Source organism: Vanacampus margaritifer, chromosome 18, assembly GCF_051991255.1.
Source record: "Vanacampus margaritifer isolate UIUO_Vmar chromosome 18, RoL_Vmar_1.0, whole genome shotgun sequence".
Classification (NCBI taxonomy): Eukaryota; Metazoa; Chordata; class Actinopteri; order Syngnathiformes; family Syngnathidae; genus Vanacampus; species Vanacampus margaritifer.
In genome coordinates, this window is record NC_135449.1 from 10844192 (window position 1) to 10864253 (window position 20062).

Below are 20062 nucleotides of genomic sequence, written 5' to 3' on the forward strand. Positions count from 1 at the left end.
ACATCATTTATCTTTCAATTGACTTCATAAGCACGTGCATTCAAATGTTAGCATTCAGCTAATAGCATTCAGCTTTTCAACATTCCCACGCAATTTCTGCAGAAATGGCACTTTTTTGTAGTTAAACACGTTCATTATTGTGGTTGCTGTGTTTGCAGATATGTTGATCTGCGCTACATTATACCGACTTGTTTTTTCAAGTCATGACTTATGATGCTGAATATTGAGGAACACACTTGCATTTGTCATAAAACTGCCATATCTTTCATCTAAACTTACACCCACTGCCAGTTTTTGACATGAGATGATGTACAACTGCAAGATTGGTTTTCCTGTCAAAAACTGACAAGAAAAGCAAAACCGCAGGGATTCTTCTACGAATAGATGCAAAATATAATTTTACCCTATCAGTGCCTCCAAAAAACGTATCAATGACTTTATCAACTGTTTAAATGAATCTCTCCTCTGCTATTTATCTTCACGCATTAGATGTTTTCTGCCCCTCGCATCCTTTCTGAAATGGCAAACAATCGTGCGTCTTTCCTACCTCCAAACAGCGCTTGAACCAGGAGAGCAAAGACCACAGAGGAGAGCATTTTCCACGACTGCAGCCTCCTTAAACCGTAAATTCAATGCTTCTGAGCAAAAGAAGCCCAAACTTCCCTCCGCCTCCTTTTCCTCTTCCCCCCCCCAAAACAGAGAAGTGTAATATGAAACAGTGCACTCTGCTCAGAACCTCCCCCGTGCCGTCTCAAACACATCCAGGGAACATTTGGAAGGTGAGCACACGCGCATTCTTTGCATGAGGGGAGGGAAACGTGAGTTCCTGCGAGCGTGTGGTGGGGGGTTCGACGCCGACAAAATCACACTTCCAGCTGTGCAGAGCGGTCGGCGCAGACCTCATTCAAGGCTTTTATTTTGGGTAAGGGAGGGGGGTGTCAATGGGTGAGAATGAGTCTGTGCTCGTGTGTGGCCTTGGTTAGGTCGGGAAATGGGTTGGTCACCAACATGGCACCAGGGTGACTCCAAGGACCACATGTGTGGAGCCCGAGGGATTGGTTAAAAATAACTCACCACTCATTGGACATTGTTATTTCCTGGGAATGTTGTAGAAGTGATTATATGAAAATGTAAAAACTTGCAGCAATTTATATAAATAGTTTATATGTTTCCCTACCTTGTTAGGTCATTGCTGATCATTATATTATTTTCATAATTTAAAAAAATGACAAAATTATGATTATAGTTTTTTTTTTGTTTTTTTTTTACGTTGGAACAACTTTTATATACAGTATTATTGGTTACACAAATAGAAAAATACACAATAACTGACACCCTCCCAAACAGGTTTATAATTGTCTGTAGAGGCCAAAATATGGTGGCAAAGCACTACTTTTGTCTAAATGAAGCTTCTCATCACTGTTCAATGTAGCTCCTTGGCGCCAAGATGCCACAAAATGGTGACAAAGCACTATATTTGTCTAAATGAGACTCCTCCACTCGGTTCAACATAGTTCTTTTGCACCAAAATGCCACAAGGCACTACTTTTGTCTAAATGAAGCTCCTCAACTCACTTTAACATAGTTCCGTCATACCAGTAAAGTAGGTTGGACACATTTTCACATAGTACTATTAAATAAGTTAAGTTAAGTTTTTTGCGTGTGTGTGTGTCTGTGTTCTTGTTTTTGTTACATGGTGGGGCCAATATTTCAATTATAGTTGTGCAGCCCACTCGTCCTTGCGGGGCCATTTTGCTGGGCCCCACAAGTTTAGACCTCTTTTTGAGGGTCATGACTTGGTTTTAGAGTTTAGGTTTGAATTGGGTTATGGTGTGGTTAAAGTAAGGAGTGTGGGGGGTAGACAATCATTTTTGATGGTTGGGGCTCGGGGAAGGGGCTAGAAAATGCATTATGTCAATGAGATATACAGATAGTGAAACAAACGTGTGTGTGACTTTGTGCTCTTTAATTCACCTGACACCTGTTATAAATTTCAGACCCTTCACCTTAACCGGATACTTCAGAGTCCCGCCAGAGTCGTGAAGTTGTCAGGAGACCAGAGGAAGGATCAAAGGAAAGACAGATGAAACAAAGTGAAATCCAGCACCAACCAGACACCACCTACCACCCACAGAGTTACAAAACCAGAATCTTTTACCAACCCCAGAAACATCTAAATTCCAACAGATCATGGAGACCTCAAGAGACTAGAGCAGCGGTGGCCAACCCTGGTCCTCGAGAGCCACAATCCAGCCTGTTTTCCATGTTTCTCTCCCCTAACACACCTGGTTCATGATCAGGATCGTTATTAGGCTTCTGCAAAGCTGCCTGATTAGCTGATCATTAGATTCAGCTGCGCTGCAGGAGGGAAACATGGAAAACTGTCATGTTTATTTTCAGTCTTGTTTACTCCCTGTCATGTTTAGCTTCTGTTTTCCTTGTGTTTTCCCCTTGTCTTGTCATTTCCTGTTTTATTGTGAAAAGTCTGACTCCTCTCGTTTCAGGTCACTTGCCCTTCCTTGTTTGGTGTCTTTGTCAACCATGATTGTGTCCACCTTTCCCCATTACCCTCATGTGTCATCCAATCAGTGCCCTCAGCCAGGTGTGTCTTGTTATGTCATTAGTGTTGGTGTATTTAGTCGGTTGTCTCCCCCGTTTGTGTCGGTTCATTGTGATTTGTACGTCTTTCATCATGTCATGCTGCCTGTTATTTGTTCCTGCCCAAGTCATAGTTCAAGTTCATGTTCTGTTGTTGCCACTGTCGTAAGTCATTCGCCACGTCACGCTGACCTTTTTGCCTTATCAGGATCCATGTCATGCTGTTAGTTTTGCCTAAGTTGTTTTGCCATGTTTAGCTTCATGTTTTGTTAGTTCCGTTTATTTTGCACTTTGAAGTTAGCTTTTTGATTAGAAATTAAAACCTCTTTTTGGACTGCACCTCTGCCTCCTTGCTCTGCCTTCCCGCATCTGGGTCCTAAAGCCCCCACCTTACTGACAGAAAACAGGCTGGATTGTGGCTCTCGAGGACCAGGGTTGGCCACCCCTGGACTAGAGGAAAGACTAAAGGAAGGAAGGAAGGATAGATGAAGCAGAGTGTGATCCACAAACACCAGCCTCCACTGATTCAGCAACCAGTGGGAGAAGCAAATTCTATAAAATTATCTAAATAAAAAAAAATAAAAACATAAAAACATAAAAAATAAAAAAACTGAAATGTGTAACATACACTAATTTTATAGTGGCGTAAATCTGCACCCTCGTGGGGCCGTTTTATTTTAATTTTATTTTAAGCAGCTGTAATTAGTAACAGATTAGAAACACCTCTCAGTATGATGCAGTGCAAACCACAATAATAATATATCACTATAATCTTTGTAACTGTTTCAAATGAGGGGGAGTTTTGCCAGGACATGAAAACATCTAAATAGCTAGTCTTCATCAGTGTTTAACTTTTGGCAAAACTCATCCAACCTTTAACGCATCAGAATCTTCTAAAAGTTTTCCAAGTGTAATGCTGTCCCCTTGTGGCAGACAACTTTTTTTTTTTTTCTTCATGTCGGGGGCCTTGAGCTCTGGAGTGCCAAATAATGAGACTGGAGAATGTGTGTCAGTAGAGCAGCAGGGCAGAAAGACACAAATACACATGTATCTATGGGCTTTTCAGTTGCTGGTTCATTTTTATTCTCTTTTCAAAAGATCCAGCTCCTCACGTCCGAAGAAAAGCAGTGTGGTCTTCTGACCTATGGAGACATAAATGAGAAACTTTCATGTCATTTTTCATCAAGAAAAGTGTGATCAGGCAGTACAGCATGTGTACACATGAAGCCATGTGGACAAACGCCCTCGTTGCCCTTTGGTTCAACATGCCACTCTTGTCGGGTTTACATCATCCTGTGTGACCTTTAACATCACATGTCACTGGAAACCTCTGCCACAGGACGCTCTGATTGGTGGAAGCGAACGGCACGTGATATTGTAGTTGAGAGTTGACATTTTCACTTAGGGGTCTACTCACATTTGTTGTCAGTGGTTTAGGTATTAATGGCTGTGTTTTGAGTTATTTTGCAGGAACAATAAAGTTACACTGTTACATACACTGTAAAAACTAAATCTTTGGTCAAGTAGATTTAAATTAATGTATTAGTTTAAAAGTATTCAAAAATAATTGTATTTATGATTTTGTGGCAATTATTTACTCAAAATTTAAATAAAAAATTGGGGAATAAAATCCACTCATAGTTAAATAGAACATAATCATTTATTTGACTCATTCACTCCCAGCCATTTTCACTGAAGCAACCCCCTTTGCTCTTGGCTGTTTTACTGGATTTTGACAGATTTTGCAAGGCCCACAGAATATTGTGTTCTATTGCTAGAAAACAGGAAAGATTAGAGCCTCTTCTTTCATCAGGAAAAAAGTATATTTCTATCGCTTTCCGTTCTGCAGCAATTAGCATTACAATATAGCTAAGTTTCATCATTATTCACACATTTGTTTAAAACTGTGGGTAAATGATCATGTTTGCAACATGGCCCTGGTTAATCTCATACTTTGTTGCCACCTGCTGGCCGTTTTTGCAATTACTACCATTGCTTCACCCGTTCTCTGCAGTTAAGAGGCTGCATCAAAGCCTTCTGTATGCATAAAAGCACATATAAATACGTCTTTGGGACTCTTAAAACATTTAAATAGAACGTATTTATACTTTTTTGGGAGCAAATTAGTGCATTCCAAACAGAGAGAATATTGAAGTATAAATATTGAGTGAATTCAAGTTACTTACTTTTCTGAGATATTGTATATAAAATAATACATTAAAAAATAGTAACACATGTGAACCTGTCATAAATGAGGGCTCCTATAATATACAAGGTCAATTAAAAATTTAATTTCCCTTCCCGAGGATTATATTGACAATACTGTATGTACATCCTACCATAACATAAAAAAAAAAACTAATTTCAAGTGTGAGACATACAAACATGATAAATAAAAAATACTTTTATCACATTAAATTAAATGCAGAATACATCTACACAAAAATATATAGCATGTAAACTAACCAGGGTGTTAGAATGATCTACAGTAAATTCACAATAAACACGTATACTTGACGTTGACGTATGTGTGTGTTTTTTAACAATACACTAATACTAATTAAAAAAAAAATATGAGTACATATTTTATTTTTTAGTGCTTTTATAATCCATCAGTTTTTTAAACCTCAAAAAAGTCAGCATGCAGGCATACAATTTTCAATTGTCACTCGCTCACCTTTTGCGTCGCATGTGTTTTCTGATGATGCAGTACTTGATGACGATTATGAAAAGAGTCAAAAACAGCCCAAGGCCACACCCGATCAAAATGTATTCCATTTCTGGAAAGGAAAAACAAACAGTAAACATTAGGCCACATCAAACTAACAAACAGGATGTAATGTGACGCTTACGTCATCATCAGAATAGTTTTCATTTAACAATATGTTTTTTTTTTTTTTCCCTTTTGTGTTGTCAAGTCCCTTAATCACATACGAATTCTCAAAGGGCTTCACAGACCCACAGTTGACAACGATCGGCCACATCCCTTGATTTAACCCCCCAAACAGACAAGGAACTTAATCCCTATTTCGGGGGCTGTGCAAATTCTACAATTTCACTCAATTTGTCCCAAAAATATATTTATTTACTACAAATAAAGTAGCTTTGTCAATCTATCCAGTGACATACAATGACAGGCATAACAATTAAATGTTCTTCCACTAGATGACAGAAGGTATATGCTAGATTAGGCCTCTTAATGATTAGATAGGTGATTTAAACTAGGCCGCTGTGTCGCTGTGACGTGTCCTGGCGCCTTTCTATTCATCTGCACTCTGGCACACTTAGCCAGTTGAAACCAGTTAAGACCATAAAGTCACACATTTTCGCACGGGCTAGGCTGAGCCGTCCCCCGTGTATTATTAGTAGAGGCTATTTTGAATAGATTAGCCCTTCTTCCGCATTCAGCAGAAAAGGCTCCATCGGTGTACAGACGCTCCCCTACTTACGAACATTCGTGTTACGAACAACGGTACATACGAACATGTCTGCGCGCATGCCAAAAAATGTTCGGAAAGAGATGCTGTAAGTTAGATTTTTTATTGCGCACTTTTTTCCGAGTACTGTAGTGCTTCTTTCCGCCGCTAATACCGACGCTTGGCGCTGTGAGAGCTCACCCAGCATTGGAGGCTCAGCAACGTGTCGAGGAGGAGGAAGAAGAAGAAACGCCTGTCGCTCATAGATAAAGCCATCGCACTCTTCGAGCAGCAAGACCCAAATATTGAACGTTGCACAAAGGTTGCAAATCAATTGAATGATGCCATACAGTGCTACCGCATCATTTATGATGAAAAAAGAAGAAAACTGTGCAATCGTAGTTAGATCGCTTCTTTCGGCCAGTTTCTAGTAAATCCTCCAAGGAAGATACTCATCAACCCTCATCTTCTTCTCCACGACCCTCAACTTCTTCCTACATTGAAGTTACGGAGGAGGAAGTAACTTTTGAAGCCCATTCCAGCGACGACGAAGAACCTCTCATGATATAAAATCCTCCTCTTCCATCAAATCCTTAAGCATCGAGTACATCTTCCAAAAGTAAGTTAAAGTTAATTTTATTTATCTTATTACGTACATGTACATACTGTGTGTGTCTCTCGCTCTCTCTCTCTAACATACGTAGTACAGTACTGTACGTATTCTCTTTAAACATAAATTATAATACAAAATATAGCACTGAAGCAACTTACGAACAAATTCACCTTACGAACGATCGCTCGGAACGTACAGTAACTCGTTCGTAAGTTGGGGAGCGTCTATATTCGATCTTTCTGTCATCCAGTTATTAGTTCAACTGAGAATATGCAGGCTCCTGGTTGTTATTGGTATAACAAGCATTAAAGATAAAAGAACCGGTAAAAGTTCCCATCGTAACTTTACATATATTCAAACCTGTTGTCGTTTGCACAATGAAATAATAGCTTTGTGTTCAGATAAAAATGCCTTGATTTCAAACTGCAGTGAATTCTTTAGTAAATCGAGACAGGATCAATTTAATAGACTAATAGTAATGCAACCAATTTAATAGACCACAGTTCGATATTTTAAAATCGTCAAAAATTGGCAGATTTCTTTTTTTTTTTTTTTTTTGATAAAAACATTACAGCATAAGACAAAGATAATGACATTCAAAAGTTCCCCACTCAAAAAAAAAAACAACATAGCTGGCCAGTTACAGTTCAGCCATGGCCCTAATGAGGACAAGCAACAAAATAAAAGTATGCATTGCGACATTTCCAACATTGCATAAAATAATTTTCTTTTATGTACTATGAACCATTCTTAAATGATTCCTTGCTGATAATGTGACTGACCCAGTTTCTCTTTGGCTTCCGAGTCTCCTCCTCCACCTCCCATCACGCTCGTCAGCAACGTGTCTGCAACAAATTGTAATCAGGTCACAAAACAGGCCGTGCACGCAGACAGGAAGGACACTAAGGGCACGGTGTTGCTTGCACCTGATTACAATCACCTCCATGTCCAGATTCAACACTTAATTAAAAAAATGAATGATAAAGTATTATTAGTGGATTTATTTGTCGGGCGGGTGCAGGGACATGAACACGCGGACACGCTCAAAGGACAACACAGGTCAACAACAGTTCACGTGCTTATTTTAGATTTTGCATGACATGTGGCTGTTGTTGTAAACAGCCAAGGTGTCAGACCACTATTAATTACTGTGTCTGACCTGACACCTTCTTATAATATCAATAGATCAATTCGACAACCCGGCAACCACAATAATGAAAATATTGTTAAGATAATACATATATGTATCATGCACGTGATATAATACTAATAAATGAGTCCAAATATTATGACATTTAGCATTTTCAAGGAAATCATTTTTTTTTTTTAGAATAAATTCGTAATATTGTTGACAAAAAATGAATAACAATGCAAATGTAAACTATAATTTCACAACTCTTTCTACAACTATAATTATTAATATAAAAATAATGAAAAAAATATGCAGTGACATCTCTTTTTTGTTGGCCTGTGACTATCCTATCCTACTATCCTGATGTGACACATTTTTCTGGCGACAACATATTTTAATAATATGAATAGAATTGAACTCACCGATGACGATGATGGTGCTGATCATCGCGTGCATGTCGAATAGTGAGCTTCGTGGGCTGCTGTGACTGTCCTCGTTTCCTGAAATACGACTTTTCGGGTGTGACTGATTAATTGATGACGCGGTTTAGGCCCATTACATCTGACAATGCAAAAAACACCTCAGATATGATATGAGGGTCAGAGGGATGTAAACAGCCCTTCGTTGACCCTAATGAGATCAAGCACTATATAAATGTGATTTTATACCATTACATTTTATAAATATGAAGAAACAGTAAACATAGTTTTGCTTTTTACTACGGGGGTGACTTCAATAGTTAACTCACGATTAATTGCAAAAATTATATCTGTTTTAAATGTACAATAAAATATTTTTTCCCAATATTTCATACTCTTGTATGAAAGCATAACATTAATAGAAATGTCTGCATCTTTTAGTCATTTGACACAGTAATTTCATAATAATTAATAAAATTAAATTTTAAATAAAATTAAGTTTAAAATTAAAAAGATGTACTGTACTGTAAAAAACGTGTGTGATATTGATTTGTTTAGGTAATTTTTCTGCCACTTGATGGCATAATTACATTTTTAAGACATTGGTGACAGCTCAGTGCATTTTTCTATTCATATTAAGCGCTATCTAATCGTTAACATAAAGTAACTTGTGAAATTCTGCACATTTTTAAAATTGTAAAATACAACTTGACCCCAGACTCCACACATATATGCATTATTATTACATTTATTATTGCTAAATTCTGACGTGGATGTGTCTGCTGCATTGCGACTGGAATTCCCCCAGTTTCAATTCCAAGTAAAAAAAAATTGTGCCGTTAAAGGAACTTTAAATTAACTCAAAATTACTTATTTTGACACCCCTACTTTTACACTATATTTTTAATTGATTAAATACTAACTAATTAAATGTAATTCTAACAACACCAGTGATAATGTAAAACCAATTATTGTTCTCCCTGTTAATGGTCCAATTACTTATGGTCCTATTTTAAAAAAAGAAAAAAGAAGACTGTTTTATTCCAAACTCAATATGTCATCAATGTTATGTCAAATAATATAGTTCAAAAACAGAAAACTTTTTGAATTTTCTAATTAGGACTAAGAGTCATGCAGCACAGTGAAGTGCCCTCCTTGACTCACGTGCTGAGTGCCAGTAGACTTTCATATCTTCCACTATGCGTGTCAAGTCCCGAAGGCCACTTTACCCATCTGCCTCCGGGTCCAAGTTTCCTACTGGCGTGAGTCCGGCTGCTTTATCGCCTGCAGGCCGACACATGCGGGTGTCAGTCACAGCGGCATGAACAAAGGCCGGGAGAGCTGCTTGTTGCATTCTTCACCTACAGTACTTCTCTTCTCTTCTCTTCTCAAAGCTTGCCTAAAACGAGCCATCGGTACCCACTAGTGTGTCAATACGTTTAATTTTTATTAGTTTACATGGAACATAGTGACGCGGTGTCAATGTGCGTTAATGCACATTTGATCAGTAGTGTAATCCCTTGCCAGATCCAATCATCACACTATGCGGGTAGTAGTTATCATTAAATGACTACTTGCTACTGAATTCTCAACACAAGTGACGCTGCAAAATTTGTACAGCATTCAGTCACGTGCATAAGTTAAACACTCATTAACCTATCAGGAGCAGTTTGATCATTTAGTCGATAAACTACTCGTGCACTAAAATGGCCATGTGATTTAGGGCATAAGTAGAATAACTAGGACACACTAGTAGATCAACTACATGTTGACCTTGCTACTAGTACTACTAGTGAAATGATAAAATTCTAATAGTTAACATCTACTTCTTCACTAGTGTACTACTAACTACTAACATGCAGATGTCAACTGGCACACAGTTTTGGCTAATCAGTAACATGTAGTTGTTTTTCTATAGTGTACCAAAAGTGTACAACAATGAAGAAAAAATATTATGGGGGGAATCTAACTTTTTTTTCTTTGTTATTTACCAGTACAAAGATATTGCTCTTTTTTGACAGTCAGAGGTGAAAATTGTCACATAAGCATAATTATGACAATTTATTATGACCATAATATCAAAAGATATTATGAAAATAAAGTTTAAAATTAAAATTGAATAAAAAATAAATTTAATTAAATTATTTTAAATTTTAAATTAAATTCAAAATTTTACCAGAAGCAACATAAAATCTCAAAGAAATGAATACCTTTACAATGACAGCAGATGAAAGTGTGAATACTCGTCATAACTGGTACCGGCCTGAAAAGAAACAAACAGCTCTATGTACTACAGTAGCTTACAGGAAGAACATCAAAAAAAAATTTTTAAGAATGGGAATTCTTACCAAATTTCTATATTTTCTCTTATGTAATAAGCAAATTTCTTGAGATAGTTAAATTTTGTAGGGATTTGTGAGAACTAATACAATTATAAATTATTAATTTAATTAATTAATTATTAAAATATAATCCTTTCTAATCATGTCATTGTTTTTTGGGGGTGACATTTTATATGTCAAAAGTACTAAAAAAAAGAAAAAGTAGTATTGATACTTGGTATTAGTATCAGTGACTACTCAATAGTTGAGTACTCATACTGGTATCAGTTTGAAAAAAAAGTGGTATCTAACATCCCTAAAATTTTGTATTGTGTGTGACTGAAATCAATTCTATTTTCCAAAGGACTCTGATTTATTGAGCTGGGCGTGCGAGTCACGTTCAACGGTGACGTTTGATCACCTATCAGATGTGTGAGAGTTGCAGTTGACAAAGTGGTATGCTGTTACCTCATGAAATACAACACAACAAAAATAGACTGGTTTATGTATAGAATGGCTTAAAAATGACACCTTGAGGGAGCACAGCTATGTAGACACCCGTGCCAGAGAGCTCATGAAGACCCTGTTGCACACTCATTTTTTTTTCCTTCTTGAGGCCTCCAGCTCATTTGATCACCATCAGATGAACACATAAGAGCTGTGAAGATAAAAAGCCAAGACATTAATTAGCATCAATGATGACGGAGCGCATACAACATAGTCATCCATCCTGTTAAGACTACATAAAAGCCATGTAAGGTGCTCATATGTGACCTCATCTATTGCCTCAGTGTGACTCACGAAGGGTAACAAGTGGTCAACCCCCCCACCCACACTAAAATCTCCATCTCACAGCAACAACAGCTGTGTATCCTAAAACCAGACAACAACATCACGGTTACAACACGGCTATGTAAAGAGAGCATCAGGTCGACACACATTAGCTAATCTCCACTTGAGATTTTGTGTATATTTTTGGGACTAGACTGGTAGAGTAGATATTGCTCAGTTTTCATTCACGGTCAGAGGTGTAATTATTAAATAGCTTTTTTATGATTATATATATATATATATATATATATATATATATATATATATATATATATATATATATATATATATATATATATAATATATTAGGGGTGTGAATTGCCTAGTACCTGGCGATTCGATTCGTATCACGATTCATAGGTCATGATTCGATTCGATTCGATACCGATTAATCCCGATACGAATCTATAAATTGATTATTGCGATTTTTTTCTCTCTCAAATTTAGAAAATACTAATTAGTAAACTTGTACATGTACACTGTAAAATTTGTATGAAAATGTATTTATTTATCTGAAAATTCAGGCTTTTAACTGAGCCACTGCATTTAACAAACAGGTTGCAGTCTATTTCATGTTGGAACAGCACTGAAATAAAATATTATGGATTAATGTTCCATTAATATAAAATTCTTCCATGCTTAATGTGTGAATCCTAACCCTAAGTATGACGTTTAGTTGAATATGCCCATAAAAAATGTATGTTTATGGCCGTATACCAAATCAATTCGAGAATTGCACGCTGTAATATCGCGGTATATTGCAGAAAAGATTTTTTCTAACGCCCCTAATATAAATACACAGTATATACAAACCCAATTCCTAAAAAGTTGGGACACTATACACATTGTGAATAAAAACTGAATGCAATTATGTGGAAGTGCCAAATTTTAATATTCTATACAGAATAGAACATAGAGAACAGGTCAAAAGTTTAAACTGAGAAAATGTATCATTTTAAGGGAAAACTTTGTTGGTTCATATAGAAAGGCACTTCATATACATTGCCTCCAGTGCTACTCACACTGGTGTATGGAAGGTGCGAATGTTTGGTGGTGGTCGGAGGGGCCAGAGGCGCACACTGGCAACCACACTTCCATTAGCCTGCCCCAGTGCAGCTGTGGCTGCTTAAGTAGCTTACCGCCACCAGAGTGTGAATGTGTGAGCGCATGAATAATGCAACGAATGTGAAGCGTCTTTGAGTGTCCAAAAAAGCACTGTATAAATCTAATGCATTATTATCATTATTATTATAAATCAAGATACATTAAGAAAAAAAGTTAAATTCCTTTATTGTCTAATAAGCAACAATAAAGCCAAAATGCTAAGAATAACATTGACATTTCTAAATTAGATAATAAGTCACAATTTTATGGAAAAATAGCTTCGCCACTAAAAAAAATTAATTAAATGAAAATAATATTGTAATGGCAGAAATAAATGAAGACACATTATTAAGAAAAAAAATGAAGTCAGTATTATGAAAGTCAAATTTTGGATAACATTTTGCAACCATCATCAGGGGCATGGTGGCCCTTGGGAATGTCGGAAGTGCATTTGAGGCACGGCTGATCACTATATGTCTTAATATTGACATTTGCTCTCTTAATACAGTACTCTACATAAATGCCTCAATCCAAACTGTTGAGCTCATGTTTTATCTTCTCAAAAGGTGACTAACAGTAGAGAGGAAGTCCATGTGGCAGTCGACCACGCCGTGCCGCTTGCTTTCAAAAATAACCAATGACCGTGTCAATTTCATCCCGCTCGGCCTGTCTTAGGCCCTGCTACTCGACACCTCTCGGTTATTTCAATAGGAACGAGCTGGATGCGTCCAAGATACTCTGCTCGCTTTGGCTACACTGACTTGCGCGTCTATTTTGGTAGATTCTCAGCTCGCTATCAGGAGCCTGGCCACGCCGAGTGCATTTGAACATGAAACACAAGGTCTAACCTCTGTGGACAGAGATTTCTCTCCGTTATTGAACTGGATTTTGCACTGAGGATTTGTGCTACTACTTTCCAGATGGGACCCTTCGATGCAACATGAAAGAAAAAAAAAACATCAACAAGGTGAGGCGGTCCTGGGAGCATGTGTGTGTTTTATAAAGTTGCACAGTGGACATTCATTGTCTAAATTTTGGTCTACTTACTGTAGCTATAAAATTTTGAATTGATGTACCAAAAATACAAACTTGCAGAAATGTAGAATTATGAAGAAGACTTTACTCCAAAGTGAACACATGTATACAGTGCAATTAAAGAGACAGTGTCTCATTCCTTGGGTATAAATACTCAAACAGATGCTGGGAAAGTACCACGGCTGTTTACAGCCTCATGTTATGAGAGCACTTGCTGGCCACAAACATCTCTTTGAAAAGCCAACACATTTGAATTTGACAAGAGTCAAAGGCAAGAAAATAATAAGTGGTGTTTATATTTTATCATTGTATTTTGGGATTAATGATGATTAAATAGTAACAGGAACCAATATTTATTAGTAATATTATTGTCCGACAAGTGTTTCTGAGGCATCAACCTGTCTGAGTTGGAAAAAAAAAGCCCTCTACACCAGTTTGACTGATCAAGGATGCGTGCCATAAAACAATCATATACATAAAATGACAAAATAAAATGGTGAAATGTTCACTTATCAATACTGATGTGTCTGAAGACAATTTCATTTAATTTCAGTCAGAAATCAGCCATATCTGCATATATGGGAAGCTGTGGTTACGCGGCCAGTTGAAGAGTGCAGTGATATGCCATGGACTGACCATGCTCGTGGGTCAGGACATATAAATGGGTTAATGAGCTATTCTAAGAGCTCACCCAGATAGCAAAGTAAGATACAGTAGAGCAGCTGCGGCCGGAGGGGCGCGCAACATTAAATGAAATGCTTTATTTCCTGTCCCGTCTACCTGCTGGGATGGCAACACTTTTTGGTCAGGAAAGGTTTCCAATGCTGACTGAAATAGCATATAAAATAAAGAATTTTAATCACAGCTATAAAGGAAAAACAAAATGTCACCACAGAAAAATTGTCTTCAATATCGTTCTTATAACGAAAGCATGGTCTCTTGACTACCAACAGCATTCTCGGTGCACTCCACGGCGCCTTAAATAGGCATGAGCATGGTGAAGTGTTTGTCTGCTGGTATGACAGAAGACAGCACATGTCATGTATATGCTTTATAGTAGCGGGTCACCAACATCGTGATGTCGGGCACAAAGTTGACCCCAAGCCCCAGCTGTATAGGATATGTTATCGGTGCAAGCAATCCAAAACAATCTGTTTACATGATCATGTCAATGTATGCATTTGTTGCAACTTGTGCTTTAAACACCGGCAATCCTAATCTATTTTCGTTCTCTTTCTCAGGAGACTTATTGCCTGATGTCGCCCTGAGCACGAGAGGATCTACTCGCGTTTGAGCTGCCCAGACTGATGGCGCAAAACAGGAAGAAACCTGTTGATGTAATGGGCTGCGTGGAAAAGCGTCACGTGGGCCACCGGGGAGGCAACATGCTCCACCATCGTTTCCCGAATGGCTTCACCGACCTGCTTATGGACGAGACCGACCGTGAGGTCAGCACGCTCACCGACCGAGCCTTCCGGAGTCTCTGCGTTGGAGATGATGCGGTTTACAACGATGACTTCTTGTATGGATATTCACCTTTCAGCTGTCATAAACCGTTGGCAGGAGAGCCACTAAAAAAAATTCACCAAAAGGAATCCAAAAAGCAAAGGAGAAATGACAAAGAAAAAGAGAAGAACATCTCGAAGATGTCATCGTTTCTCAAGGCATTAAGTACTACGGGGGAGAACTGTGATGGAATGCTAATCAAAAATGGCGGCATGGCAGACTCGAATGGGGAATCGTGGGATAAGTCTGCGCTCCGCAGCATCCAAAGAGAACTGTCGGAATTCTCCTCAGGCTACCACACCAATCTCATGGCTGGACATTATCAGAAACATCCTTTGCATCAATCAGGGTATGATTCATCAAGCAAGGCTAGCAAAGGTCCGTCTTCTGAAAAATCATCCAAGATCAAAAATGGGAAATCCACAGTCAAACTTAAGAAGCTAAACGTCAAAAACTTTTTCCTTCACAGTGAGTTCAGCCCTTTCCAAACATGGGGAGGTATGAATCACTTCTGCTATAGCCATGATGAGAATACTTCTATTCTTACTGTAGATATGACTCCAAAATGGTATGACCTACCATTTTACAAGGAGTTAACAGAGGCTCATATAAAAGACACTCTGCATACACAAGAGATATTGAAAGAAGCAGGTGAGCCCCCTCCTCCTCCCGCTGCTCCAGCTTCCCTTCCTCCCCCGCCAACTCCCACTCCTCCACCACCCCATCCTCCCCCTCCTCCCGTTGCCCCTAAACCTGTCACTTCCACTTCAGCGCCCAAGGTCCCACCCAAGCCTTCAGCTGCACACCCTCAGAAAAGGTGCTCTTCAGATATTACTGATGGAAGTGCTGTCCCCTGGAGGCAGACAAATTTAAGAGTGAAAAGTACAGTGCCACTGAAGAGCTCAACAGCAAAAATTGAAAATGATGTTTCATTGATCCCGAACCCCATAAAGTCTATGGAAGTGAAAGCGGTTGAAGAAGTCAGCCCTGCGGCTTTAACTCCATTCAGCATCTGTCAGCTGATGACACCAGTCATTCCCTCCAGACAACCAACTGACACATCGGAAGTCCTCTCAGCCATCCTTTCGCCTTCTGTGCTGGACCTTCCCCACAGACCTCACTCGGAGGCCAAACTGACACCTGAGCCTCCCATCAAGAGGGATGGCTACAAATCACTAGCGTCTAGCATCCTCTTCAATCTCAAAGACAACAGGAAGAGGGTCAAAAGTCGCTATAGTCCCCCTAAATTCAAAACTTTAGAAGAATCTGGAAATGACACCCAATCACCATTTTCAGAGAATCTCAAACAAGAAAATAATTCAGAGGGCGACGCATCTGGTTTAAGCACTCCTGCTATTTTGAAAGAAGGTCAGACGGTTTGCAGTTCAGTTTTAGAGTCTGTCAACCCCCCAACTGCCGGTCTTGGCGAGCATGTAGCCGACAAGTCGCAGTGTGATGATTATTTGTTATCTAATTTGCTACAAAACAAAAAGGACGCTGTCAGTATTGGGAATCTAGGTGATGAAAATACACACTCAAAAATGATGCACTTGAAAAGGAACAAAAGCCACATGGCGAAAAAGCAAAGTTATCCTTCACTTAACCTGTACAAAAAAGCCAGCCCTCCTGCATCAACAGATTACTCGAATGAGCTTTCACTTCTGAATCCAAGCAAAGTACAACCAGGGCTTTCACCTAACATCAATCGTGGTCATTCACCTGTATTTGTAACCCCAGAATGTGATCAGGAAACCCTACTATCAAGTGAATCAATCAAGAAAGAGCCACCAAATGTATTGGACAAAACAAAAATGCCTGTAAAATCCATAAAAGAAAAACATTTTGGAGAAGAAAGTGTCAGTTCTAAAGTAAAGGATAGCAGGGGCCAAGCTATGAGCACAATTGATGTCATCAGGGCTGCAAAAGATGCGATTAATGCAACAAAAAATAAAGCGCTACATGCAACTCAGTCCGAAAGCATCAATAAACCCATGTCAGACAAAGACGAGGCGTTAGTATGTACCAAAGACATCATTGAGAAGAGAACAGTAGCAGAAAATGATCCTGTCACAAGTGAGTCACAAAATAATGTTCACATAAAGAAAGAGCCCCCACCAGTTCCAAAGAAAAATCTGACCAAATCTGATATTCAACTTGCTTTGGACAAAAAGAAAACACACCTCACTGATGACCTTTCTAATCGTGACTTGGGGAAAATTACCCCGGATAGTGAAGACAGGCTAAAGCACATATTCCCAGACAGACTGAACAATTATATTAAGTGTCAGAGGTATTCTGTAACAGACGAGGAACACGGAGATAATGAAGGTGATGCGAAGGTGAACTTGAGAATCGAAAAGGACGCTAGAAGAGACAGTGAACACATCATTCACGACTTGCATGCTCTGAAAGAGCTTGAGAGGGCCCGACTATGCGAGCGGGACAACAAAAGGGGAGGTCCCAACATAGTCGAGGAGGCCAGAGTGAAAAATGATTTGATCTCCAGGGAATTAAGGAACATTAAAAAGGGAATGTTGTCCATGAGAGGGAACACTTTGGCTAAAAGAGAAATATTTGCCAAGAAAGAGAAGCAGCTGAGTAAGCAGGAGGTTCCCACAAAGACGGGCAGCAATGTCATGATAAGCAAAGCGCTAATGAATGATAATTATGACAAGGCTAAATTGGCATTGGAGGAGGTTATCTTGAGTAGGCAGATGACAAAGAATAAAACCATGGATCAGGATGCAAATGTAATATTTGCTGAAAATGTTAAAAGTTATGGATCAAAGGTACAGGCAAGTACAAACATGAAAGAATCAATTACAGAAGCCAATCAAGATGAAAATGACACCACAGAAAATGAGAAAGACCTAAGAGACAGGTTGTTGGATTTGAGAGACCATAAGCACATGAGACAGATCCTCTCCCAGAATGAACCCAGACCAAGTGAGACCCAGAGATCAGAAGGCAGAAAAGCGTCCCTGCCTGGCATGAGCGAGGTTGACACTGAATTAAATTCACCCTCAAGATTGGACTTCAAGCACGCCAATGAAAGATTAATTGACAGTTCCGCTCTTTGGCCTGAAAAGGATCCAAATTTAAAGCAGTTATCGGAAAATGCAGCTGAGAGAGAGATTTGTGAGAACAAGGTGTTAGACACGCCCTCTGTTCCTCCTCGGAGTAAAAAAGTAGTAAACAGAAGAAACGGAGGCAGTGAGAATGATAAAGAAGATCTTTATAACAGGGATGACAAAAATGAAGCACAGGAGGAATTCATCGTAGTACAAAATATAACAATCACAAAAGATGCTTTGCCAACCAGCACCAACCAAGAAACAAACGATGTAGCAATTAATGATGCAGTCATCCATGACCCATATTTGCCTTCCAAGAACCAACACAGCAAAAAACACTATTCTTTGTTATCAGACGTAAAAGCTGAGACAGTTAAGGCTGCCCCAGAAGAAGCCACAAACAGAAATGTTGAAACCTCATTACTGGCAGATGACCTTGACAAAATGCCTAAAGACAAGGCTGATATGGATGCAGAGGCTCTTCCCAGGACTTTAATATCCCCTGAACTGCTTGCAAACGGTGTTGACGACCACACCAGCATGTCCTCCAAATCTTCCTACTTCTCTGTAGAGAGTCCACCACAAAGGAACGCTGAGTGTAACGTTTATCACTCTCTGGAGAACCTTGATAAAACGGGGCTGGTCCACAGGGGAGATCACGTTCTTGGACACATGAAAAAGGATTTAGACAAGCCAGAAATGGAGTATTATTCATTCAGTGATCTGGAAGGTGAGTCGGAGATTGTCAAGGAACCAGCAAAGTATGAAGAAAATAAAGAGATTCACAAGGAAAGCAAACAAAGTACCACTGAATGTCCGAGCTCATCCCAAGATGAAGATTTCCAAACACCAATGTCACCATCCAACATGTTTGCTCCATCTTTAGATATCCCTGCTTTATTTAAGATCAAAGACAACACTCTAAGTAACAAGTTGAAAAAGATTATACAACCCTGGACACCGCGAGGCCTAGTGAATAACTCAGAGAAGGAAGAGGACGACTTCCATCCACGAAATGAAAATCAAAATCCACCATCGGTAAATGAAACAGCTCCCCCAGTTGCAAGTGAAGTCTTCAAGCCTAAAGAGACTTTGTCAAACGCCTCGCCGCTTCCACTGTTCCCTCCATTGGTTCTGCATAAGGAGAGGTCCGAGACACACCACAAAGCAGGACCTTCTGCTCCCCAAAAGGAGAACGACCGTTTTTATGTGGTGAGTCCCACATCCGAAGACACAGTGACTTTGACTATGCCAACAACACAGCGGGACATATCAAAAGTTCCTAGCGAACGCTCTGGGTCCACCTGCAGTTTTAACGACAGCCAGTCAGGGTTCGCCAAACCTCCGGCCGTCTTACCCAAATCCGAGCGTGCCGTTCTCAAAGCTGTGAAGCTGACGAACCGACGGATAAAGAAGGAGGAGGCCCAGAAAGCGACTCCGAGCAAACACAAGAGTGACAAATCTGAGCAGAGGCGCAGCGAGAAAAAGCATCAGAGGGAAGGTCATAGTCAGGACATAGTCGTCAACCATCAGGAACATCCTCAGAAAAAAACAGAAATGAGCCAAAGGACAAGAAGACCGAGCCACGATTCAGTAGAAGGCAATCGCCTCAACGATGGACATTCAACTGAACGAGGTCGTAGTAGCGGCAGACAAACTCGAGACAAACCAGAACAAAGACACTGCAGCGGCGATCGTCTCATCAATAATGTTCCCGTGTACAAACCCCACGTCGGCGAGAGACCCGTGCCCAACATTCGCTCGCAAAGCATCGACAGATTCTTAGGAGACAGAGCGGGGCGCAGGTGCAGCGCGGGAGCGTCTGTTAATGAGAGGCTCGACCCGAGAAGCACACGCGTTGAGAGATCCATCATGGATGAGTTTCAGCAGCGGGGCCGAGCCAGAGAAAAAGTGAGCCGGGAGAAACCGCTGAGGAGGAGTCAGAGCATCGACACACACTGCTTGCGGGCGCCCCAGCCGCCGAGCTTGTCCCGCCAATCCAGCCGCACCAGC

At 39.6% G+C, this 20062-nt stretch overlaps 1 protein-coding gene across 7 annotated transcripts in view; it reads right to left on the reverse strand.

Moving 5' to 3' along the window:
* Positions 1 to 20062, reverse strand: part of vstm4b (V-set and transmembrane domain containing 4b) — a 331487-nt gene that overhangs the window by 15716 nt on the left and 295709 nt on the right. For 4 of the 7 annotated variants that reach the window (XM_077550530.1, XM_077550531.1, XM_077550533.1 and 1 more), the window contains 2 exons: positions 11031 to 11157; positions 10389 to 10441 (listed from right to left, as the gene is read on the reverse strand). In XM_077550530.1, the coding sequence (XP_077406656.1) occupies positions 10389 to 10428 (40 nt within the window). In that variant the 5' untranslated portion in view covers positions 10429 to 10441; positions 11031 to 11157. Of the gene's footprint in view, positions 1 to 547; positions 680 to 9342; positions 9463 to 10388; positions 10442 to 11030; positions 11158 to 20062 lie in introns of those variants that run through there. The other 3 variants (XM_077550534.1, XM_077550535.1, XM_077550529.1) reach the window with 3 other exon arrangements.